This window comes from Myotis myotis, unplaced genomic scaffold (assembly GCF_014108235.1).
Source record: "Myotis myotis isolate mMyoMyo1 unplaced genomic scaffold, mMyoMyo1.p scaffold_m19_p_1, whole genome shotgun sequence".
Lineage (NCBI taxonomy): Eukaryota > Metazoa > Chordata > Mammalia > Chiroptera > Vespertilionidae > Myotis > Myotis myotis.
Window position 1 is genome coordinate 130819308 of NW_023416313.1, and position 10810 is coordinate 130830117.

Genomic DNA, 10810 nt, shown 5'->3' on the forward strand with positions numbered 1-10810 from the left:
CTCTAAAAGAAGTTTATTTACATTTGTAGAAAATTCTAATAATTATGTCATATTTTAGGATTGTCTAATTTTTTTAACCATTTACATATATATACATACATATATATATATACATATATATATATATATATATATATATATATATATATATATATATATTAGATATCAGAGAGTAAGGGAAAGAGAGAGATAGAAACATCAATGATGAGAGAGAATCACTGATCAGCTGCCTCCTGCATGCCTCACACTGGGAACTGAGCCCACAACCTGGGCATGTGCCCTGACCGGGAATCGAACCATGACCTGGTTCATAGGTCAATGCTCAACCATAAGCCATAAGAGCCGGGCCTAATTTTTTTTTCTCAGCCTAGCATTTAAGATTAATCTTTATCAGTCCCTATCAACCCTTATTTGCTTCAGCCCATGAGACTGTAAATACATGCAGAACTTTATTTCCCCAAGTTTGGTTTTATAGTGTTCTCCTCCATTCTCAACTATTACTTCTCACTGCTGTCATAGAGCGTCTACAGAAGTTCCACTTGGGCTTCTCAAATTTGATGCTGACTGGAAACCAGGTAGCCGCTTTACATTTATTTAATAAACGCACCTTGAGTGTCAAGTACTGAAAAAGCAATGCTAAAGTATAGTGTAGGAATATAGAGAAAAAGACAAGACTCTCTTTGCAAACCACATATCTAATAAGGAGTTAATATTCAAAATATAAAAGGAACTCTTTTTACAACCCAGTTACAAAAAAACAAATAATCCAATTAAAAACTGGGCAAAGAACTTAAATAGACTTTCTCCAAAGAATACACAGAAATGGCCAACAATATGTGAAAAGAAGTTCAACATCACTAATCATCAGGGAAATGCAGTATCAAAACCCAATGAGATATCACTTCATATCCGTTAGAATGGACACTATTAAAAAAATGATGAATATGTGTAAAAATTGGAACCCTTGTGGACTGTTGGTGGGAATATAAAATGGTACAGCTATGGAAAACAGTACGGAGGTTCCTCAAAAAATTAAAAATAGAACTCCCATGTGACTCATCAATTCCACTTTGGGGTATTTAATCCAAAGGAATTGAAATCAAGATCTCAAAGAGATACGTGCACTCCCATGCTCATTGCAATACTATTTATTCACAGTAGCCAAGATGTTGAAATAACCTAAATATCCAGTTACGAATGAATGGATAAAGAATTTGTGGCATATACATGATATGGAATGTTGTTTGGGTCTACAAAAGAAGGAAATCCTACCATATGTGGCAACACAGATAAACCTTGAAGACATTATACTTAATGAAATATACTCATCATAGGAGAAATGCTACATTATTCCACTTACATGAGGTATCTAAAATACTGTAGTCAAACTCATAGCAGCATAGAATTATGGTTGCAGGCACATGGGGTGTTGCTATTCAACACATACAAAGTTCCAATTATGTAAGAGGAATAAGTCTAGAGATCAGTTGCAAAAGCTCTTATCTATCATTATGCTGCATCTTAACTTAAAATTTCATTAAAATGGTAGATCTTATGTTAAATATTCTTACTATAATTTTAAAAAATCACCCTACCCAAATAACAATAGTTGGTTACAATGTTGAACATGATGCTCAGAGGTAAGAGAGATCCCTTTTAGCTCTGAGAATGAGGAAGATTTCCTTGGAAGGGACAGCATATGACATGAGCATTAAAGGGTTGGACAGACATAGATAGATTGGGTTAACATTAGCTAATAAAATATTAGGTTTCAAGTGTACAATTCTACAATACACAATCTGTATATTGTATTGTATGTTCAGCACCCAAAAAAACTCATAGACACAGACAACAGTATGGTGATTATCTGAGGGAAATGGGGGTGGAGGAAGGTAGGAAAGGGTAAAAGCAGGATAAATGGTGATGGAAGGAGACTTAACTTTGGGTGGTGAACACTCATAATTTATTCTTAGTCCTCATTCTCCTTGAATGAGAGATATACCAAGTCTTCTTCACTAACTATATCACAGACAAGAGTCTTTGGATTAAATTCTCAGTTTCAATTTCTCTTATTAATGGGGTAAATGACCTCTCAGGGCTACTGTGAAATGTAATTACAAACTTCTTCCAAATCATTTCATATTTATTACCTTATTCAAGATTCTGTTAAGTGTAGCATATAAGACAGTATATTATAATGATTAAATATGCTGGTTATTTGGAGTCAGACTACTGTGGTCCAAATCTCAGTTCTGCTATTTATTAATGTGGATGAAAAAGGGGCCACATACTAAACCTGACAAGCTCAGGTAAGGCTGCACGGTGGGCCTTACAAACTCAAAGACCTAAAGTAACCACATAGGATGGTCTGAAATTAAAACTTCCTAACTAAAAGTAAGTCATGGCAGTTAGTCATGTCCTAAGTCTGTAGCTTCCTTGAAAAAGGTCAATCTTTATCTTAACTAAGCCTGTATGTTGTCTTTTTGTATTATGATAACACTAGAGGCCCCGTGCACAAAATTTGTGTACTCGGGGCGGGGGGGTGGGGGTCCTCAGCCCGGATTGCAAGGGTGCAGGGCAGGCCGAGGGACCCTACCAGTGTATGATCGGGGCCAGGGAGGGACACGGGAGGTTGGCCAGCCGGAAAGGGACCATGGGAGGGCTCCAGGGCATGTTCAGCCCATCTCACTCAGTCCTGATCAGCCGGATCCCAGCAGCAAGCTAACCTACTGGTCAGAGCGTCTGCCCCCTGGTGGTCAGTGCATGTCATAGTGAGCAGTTGAGTGGCCTTAGCATATCATTAGCATATTATGCTTTGATTGGTTGACCGGACAACCGGACACTCAGCATATTAAGCTTTTATTATATAGGATATCTTTGAAATGTCAGTGTAATCCCCCTATTTCCAAACCCCTCAGAGCATAATCACCCACCAGAACACAAGACCACAAAACCCCTCATTGTTATCATGTTCTACTGAATATGATATGTACTGGTAAATATTACTGGTAATTGTTGCCCTAGCCTGGTTTCTCAGTGGTTAGAGCATCAAACCATGGACTGAAGTGGCATGGTTTCGATTCAGATCAAGGACACATACCTGAGTTGTAAGCTTAATCCCCGGCCACAGTTGGGGCACATGTGGGAGGCAACCAATTGATGTGTCTCTCTCACATTGATGTTTCTCTCTCTCTCTCTCTCTCTCTCTCTCTCTCTCTCTATATATATATATATATATATATATATATATACACATACATACATACACACACACACACACACATATATATATATATATCCCCATCCATTCCACTCTCTCTAAAAAAAATCCATGGAAAAAATATCCTTGGGTGAGGATTAAGAACAACAAAAATAATTGTTTACTATACTATACCCACCAATGTAAAAGAAGTATATCTAACCCTTTTACTTTTTATCCAATCTCAGAGATTTCACCTCTTTGCTTTCTCCCACCTCCCTAATCTACCACCAATGAATTTCATTTAACCTTTTTTATGCCTCCCTCCTTTGATTCTAATGTATAAAATAAGGTGCAAAATTGCCATTCTCTGGAGCATTTTCTCAATTCATTGAGATTTTATTTCCTGGCAATTGTTGTTAATTTGGCTCAAATAAACTCAAAAATTCTTACAGGTTTGGACATTTCTTATGTTGAGATTAAGCTGCATGAAATGAAAAGAGATACTTAGCTACTCTGTGCTTCAGTTTCCTTTATTCTATGACATTCTCAGAGTAGTTATAAGAATGAAGTGAGTAAATGGAAAAGTATACAGATTATAGTCATTAAGTACTAAGAATACTGCTTGGCATCTATAATAATATAAGCATAATATGCTAATTAGACCAGACAGCCGAACGACCTTCCGGATGAAGCCACTGCAGTGGGGGCAGAGGCAATTAGGGGCGATCAGGCTGGCAGGCGAGCAATTACAGGCAATCAGGCAGGCAGAGTGGTTAGGGGGCAATCAGGCAGGCAGGCGAGTGGCTAGGGATGATCAGGCAGGCAAGTTAGTGGTTAGCGGAGATCAGGCAGGCGAGTGGTTGGGGCAATCAAGCAAACAGGCAAGTGGTTAGGGATGATCAGGAATGCAGGCAGAGTGGTTAGGGGAGATCAGGCAGGCAGGCAGGCGAGCAGTTAGGAGCATCTGGCAGGCAGAAAGAGGCAGTTAGGGGCGATCAGGTAGGCAGGCAAGCAGTTAGGGGCGATCAGGCAGGCAGGCAAGCGGTTAGGGCAATTAGGCAGGCATGCAGAGTGGTTAGGAGTGATCAGGTAGGCAGGTGAGTGGTTAGGGGTGATGAGGCAGGCAGGCAGAGGCGGTTGGGGTGATCAGGCAGGCAGAGACAGTTAGGGGCGATCAGGTAGGCAGGTGAGTGGTTAAGGGCAATCAGGCAGGCATGCAGAGTGGTTAGGGGTGATGAAGCAGGCAGGCAGTCAGAGTAGTTAGGAATGATCAGGCAGACAGGCAGAGTGGTTAGGGATGATCAGGCAGGTAGGCAGGCAGGAGAGTGGTTAGGAGCCAGTGGTCCTAGATTGTGAGAGGGTCCAGGCTGGGCTGAGGGACCCCCACCTCCAGGCACAAATTTCATGCACTGGGCCTCTAGCTGTTAAATAAATGTTTGCCACTGCTGCACAATGAGCATTCTTAATCAACAGTTGTAATTACTTTTCAAATAAAATGAAATACTTAAGGACAAAGTTTTTTTTCCACCACCAAAATATACACAGTGATTTCAAGCATACTTGCCATGATGTTTCTTTCACATGCTCATTAATTTAGTAAGCATTATTTAAAAACCTACTAGTTATTTGTATCTCTCCTTCACATATATAACTAGTTGCTGAGTTCTATAGAGCCTACTTTCCTGTTCTCTCTCTCAGAGGCACTGTTACAGCAGGAGAAGGTACTATGGTGGCATGAACATAGGCCTTGGCTGTGGTCAAAAGCAGTTATGCCTCTGCTGTTCAACGTTGGGCAAGTTACTCAACTATCTGAGCTTCAGTTTTTATAAATGTACTAGAGGCCTGATGCATGAAATTCATGCAAGGGGCTCAGCCCCCACTGTCACGGCTTCGTCTGGAAGGTCGTCTGGTCTAATTAGCATATTACACTTTTATTATTATAGATACTGAGGTTAGCAAGATACATATCCAAAACATATTGCTCAGCATCAAGTACACAAGTACTAATTGATATCTTTTTTCTTTCTTTGCCATGCACATTTTCATCTCATTATCTCTTACCTGTCCAGACTATGCGCTTTTGACATGTCAACCCATTCAATACTTTCTACAAACTGACAAATTAATGTTCTTATTTTATGTCGTAAGTTATTGCTCTTTTTAAACATTTTCAATGCCTCTCTTCCTAATGCTTGCCAACTATATTTTAAAACTTCTTAGTATTTAAAATTCTCTGTGTTCGTACCCAACGCTACACCAACGATGTTTCGTCTTACTAGTCTCTTTCACAGATCCAATGCTCTTATCCATTGGTTCACAAACCTGACTGTACATTAGCATCATCTAAGTAGGGGTCATTTTGAAATTATCATGCCCAGGCCCCACCACCTAGAGACTCTTTCTCTTTTTCTCTTTCTCTCTTCATTCATTCATTCATTCATTCATTCATTCTCAGCTGGGGCCTGAGCACTGACCTTTTTTTTTTTAACCTTTTTTTGTTAATCCTCACCTGAAGATATTTTTCCCATTGCTTCTTAAGGAGTGAAAAGAGGGAGACAGGGAAGGAGAAAGAGAGAAACATCAATGTGAGATGAGAGAGACACATCGATTGGTTGCCTCCCACAGATGCCCCAACAGGGGCCGTGGATCTAACTGTAACCTAGGTACATGCCCTTGACCGGGAATCAAACCCATGACTCCTCAGTGTGCAGGCCAACACTCTAACCACTGAACCACAATGGCCAGGACACTGACATATTTTTAAGCTCCCCAAATGATAATGTGAGCAGGATTAAGAACCACTGTTCCAGACTGATCTGCCTCCCTGTCCCTAAACATGACCTGAATTCTTCCCCAAATACCCTCTCGCTCATTCCAAATAGCCCCATTAAAATGTTAACTCCTACTTAAAGACTCTCCTTTACCCCAACATAAACACAACAGGGAGAGTTTTCTCCTTCCTCTGAACTTCTGTAATATTTTATTTCAACATGCTTCATTTTACCTTGCACTACAATTGTTTGTGTGTATGTCTTGTTTCCCAAACTAGGTGTGTATGCTTTTGAGGGAAAGCTGAGCTCTTCTTATGGCAAGTTGAGGCATGTTAGAAATTTGATCTTAATCATTACATCATCCCTTTGAGACAGGTAATACCTTTGTATTTTATGAATAAAGGAACTGAAACCATGAGATGTGGCTTGCCTAAGGATTTTAATATTATTAACTCTTTAATTATAATTTTTCTTTGTATATTACACATATTTTAATCTCCTCCCATATTGTCACGGCAGAAAAACATCCAATAAATGCTGAATGAATATATAAATTTTTATTTTAAGTGCAGTTACTGAAAACAAATTCAACTTCAAGTCAACATTCCTAACAATTGAAGGGAAATGCAAGAAGTATACCCTAGCTATCTTCTTTTCCAAAATAATTATTTCAAAGTCATTGCTTAGTTTTGATATTTAAACTATTCTTCAATTAAATCCACGGCAAGACAATAGCTTTGAAAGCTAATATTTTAACAAACAGAAAAGGATGAATTTATACATATCAAGAACCAAAATTTGGATAACTGACTGCTATTCCGTAATGGTAGTACACGGCCAGAAAAAAAGTCTATGGGAGGCTGGGTAAGGAAACACCTAGGGACACAGAAAGAATATTCTGGTTCTGGAAACAGATGAGACCTGAGAGCACATCTGCAGAATGTGTAGAAAGAAGGACCACAATAACTAGCACCAAGAGCCAGAGCAAGGCACAAAAGTCCAGGTGGAAAGAGTTCTGAGCCACGGCACACAAGGGTAGCAAGGACAGAGGCCAAGTGGGATGAGGTACCTCCACCAAAGATGAACAGGAACCAGGTATTCCTTTCCTAATCATCTCAGATGATATAAGATACCCAGTGCCAAGAAACCATCGAGAGAAGAAAGAGGAGATGTGCAGAAGCCAATGTGGGTGAGAGGGAGAAAAAACCTGCTATTACTCAAGACAGACTGACACCTTTTATTGGCAGGATGAAATGCTTTTAGGTATTAATCAGAATGAGGACTCAAGAAGAGAATGGGCTCAATTACAAAAAAGTTCAGCAAGATAATTTCTGTAGTGATTTGTCTGTGAACTTTACTATTTAAATTTTGACTTTTTTGCCAGAAATTGGCAAGCTAGGTTCTCATTCCAACCACATCATGAAGTGAATAAATTCCATATATTATCTAATGTAGGGAAGGAGGGTAATTCTTAAATTTCTTAAATAGTAAATTAAAGGGTTGGAACATGCTGAGATGCTTTTTAATTCTGAAATTATATAATTTTTAAAAATTGTATTAATTATTTGGGAGTGACATCCTATATAATAAAAGCCTAATATGCAAATTGTCCCCTGGACCAGGAGTTCAACCAGGAGTTCGACCAGGAAGCGGGGCCAGTTGGCCAACCGTCTGTGGCCCCTCCCCTCGGCTAGCCCCACCTCGAATCGCCTCCCCACCCCCCGCCACCCTAATCAGGGGTGGGCCAGCCAAACCCACCCGTGCACAAATTCATGCACCGGACCTCTAGTTGGTTAATAAAATGATATAGGTTGCAGTGTACAATTCTATAATACATCTGTATATTGCATTGTGTTCACCACCCAAAGTCAAATCTCCTTCGGTCACCATATATTTTACCCCTTTTACCCTTTACTACTACCGTTCCCTCTGGTAACTACCATACTGTTGTCATTGTCTGAGTTTTTTAGTTTGTTTATTTGTATTGTTCATATATATCTCACATGAGTGAAATCATACGGTTCTTGACTTTTTCCATCTGACTTATGTATATCTCACATGAGTGAAATCATATGATTCTTGATTTTTTCTGTCTGAATTATTTCACTTAGCATAATATTCTCAAGAGGTGCTTTTTAATTCTGAAATTATATAATTTCTACTGACTTTTTCCTTAATGTTATATCCTTTCATGTTTCTGTTAATTGACTATACATATTTCTAAAATTCAAGATAAATTCAAATTTAAGATCAAGACAATCATTTAAATGGGACCAAAAATTAGTAACTATTATTTTCTCAATCATATTTGCTTCTGACATTTGTTGACAGTTTTATCTAAATATGTAACAAAGAAAGAAATGTCCCTGTGAACTATAGGTACTATGGAACTTCCTGTCCTCTACTACATACTTCAATATAAGGTACACAGTAGTTATTCAATATAAGTTGAATGGGTAAATACGTGAATTTAGACTGACTCAGCAATAAGCTGAAGGGCATTTTATTCAGAGCAATGTACTAGGTCTCCTTAACTCAGCGGTTCTCAACCTGTGAGTCGCAACCCCTTTGGCGGTCGAATGACCCTTTCACAGGGGTCGCCTAAGACCATCCTGCATATCAGATATTTACATTACGATTCATAACAGTAGCAACATTACAGTTATGAAGTAGTAACGAAAATAATTTTATGGTTGGGTCACAACATGAGGAACTGTATTTAAAGGGCCAGAAGGTTGAGAACCACTGCCTTAACTGGATGGATTGGCCAAAGGTATGTCATTTCAATGTCCTGGCAACATATGAAGCTACAGGAAAGAATAACTAAGACCAGAAATGGAGGTAGTCATGGAGAGGGTAGTGGTTTAAAATTCAGATGACATTAAATTTGCGCAGCATCCTAAAGGAAAGTATTTACATTAAAAGTAATACAGCAAAAACCACTAGACTCTCAAAGATAATATTTCAAATTAGAATACTTATAGTAATTCTCCTCAATTTTAAGCAAAATGCTAGTGTTCCAGACTTAGATACTGCTGCATGAAAATGTACTAGGATTATATAAAGAGATATATATTTTACTTTTTCTAAAGAAGATAGTCCTGTAATCCCAATTTTATACTACAAAAAAACTAAAGGCTTGAGACGGTAAGTAACTTGGGATTTGAGGCCAAGTTTGCCTCCAAAGTCAATGTCTTCATGTTATGGTGCCTTGAAAACTGTAAATGATTCTTCGATTATAAGGCACTTACCTTAACCTCTAAGTAATGCAGGGCCATTAAATAGATGAGTAACAACCAACTATATTCTAGTTAAATATTAATCATAAATGAGATAAATACACAAAGAATATACTTACTCATTCCTGAGCATTCTCTATCACCATCCCATACATTAGAAACAGCATGTCCCGTCAATAGGAGGTTAATTAAGCTTTGACTATTAATAAAAATTAAAAAGTAATTAAAATATGAATAAACTAATTTTCATATAAAATTATCTTTATGGTAAGGCATACAGTAATGACTGTTTACATTAAATTATGTTAAGAAACAAAGTTAGGAAAAACCTTGTATTTTTCATTTTATACACTCATTGAAAAACAGCCTTATTAACTGGATCACTAAATGAATCACCACAATGGTATCTATTGTTCTATTTATTCACATAAATGTAACAACTTTATCTAAGATACTATATTTAAATTAATTTTTTAAAAAATGATACCTAGATTGATAATTTACTTATTATATGTAATCATCTTTTAAAATACATATATAAATGTTATTTTGTGTTTGATGAAACGTGTTAATTTTAACCTCTGAAGCAGAAAGTTATAAAGAAAAGCACTTTTGCTGTTGTTGTAAATCCTCACCTGAGGATATTTTTTTCCATTGATATTTAGAGAGAGGGGAAGGGAGGGAAGGGGAGGAAAAGAGAAAGAGAGGGAGAACCCGAGACTCTCCCAGTGTGGGGGCCACTGCTCTAACCACCTAGCAAACACCAGTCAGGGCAAAAAGTACTTATTTTTTAGAGTGAGTTCATAATCACTGTTTTGTCAATTTTAATAGAAATAGCTATTAAAAAGCTTGAGAAAGGGTAGTTTCATAGAGAAAAATAAGAAAAAAAATTTTCACCCAAGCAGGAAAGCATTTATAAATAGGTAAGGATACACTTATTTCTAGGTCAAAATGAATAAATTTCATCTGATAAAGTTTCATAAATGAAACATCAAGAAGTTGTTACAATACTCCCCGGCCATCTCGAGACAAAATATGTGCTATAGTAAATGCACTCCATATATAAACCTAAAGTGGAAATTACATTTCATACATAAGGCAAGCAATGCATACAGCACAAGACTGCTCAAATTCAAAGACTTTATGCTGTCAACAACCGACAAGCAAAATTTTCTGGCTCCGTAGTACTTTATTCTAAGTCAAGTTCTTAAATTAAAGTCCATTTGAGGAGATAAAAGACTTTAGATAATTACCTGCCATGTCCATACACAGGATCTATCAAAGGTTCAGTTGAATCTTCAATTTCATTTTTTATGTTTTCAATGCCCTAAAGAAAGCAAATATTCTTGGCTTATTTTAAAAACTAGAAATGAACATTATAGTTTAAAATTAACCAGTTCATACTATAAATTAATAAAACACATTATTTAAGTAACTTTTCTCCCAAAAAAACTAACCAGATATGTATTAGGGGTGCACCTGAGATGATAATGGTAACTAATAGTTTCTCCATGAATATCTTTTTATTTTCTTTCATGTGTGCTATATAAAGAATATACATAATAGATCTAATGTTGGTTAAATAGATAGAGAAATAA

At 37.4% G+C, this 10810-nt stretch overlaps 1 protein-coding gene across 5 annotated transcripts in view; it reads right to left on the bottom strand.

The window, feature by feature from the left end:
* Nucleotides 1-10810, bottom strand: part of MINDY3 (MINDY lysine 48 deubiquitinase 3) — a 103312-nt gene that overhangs the window by 61610 nt on the left and 30892 nt on the right. For all 5 annotated transcript variants that reach the window (XM_036352224.1, XM_036352214.1, XM_036352205.1 and 2 more), the window contains 2 exons: nucleotides 10466-10539; nucleotides 9332-9411 (listed from right to left, as the gene is read on the bottom strand). In XM_036352224.1, coding sequence (XP_036208117.1) covers nucleotides 9332-9411; nucleotides 10466-10539 — 154 coding nt within the window. The remainder of the gene's footprint in view (nucleotides 1-9331; nucleotides 9412-10465; nucleotides 10540-10810) is intronic.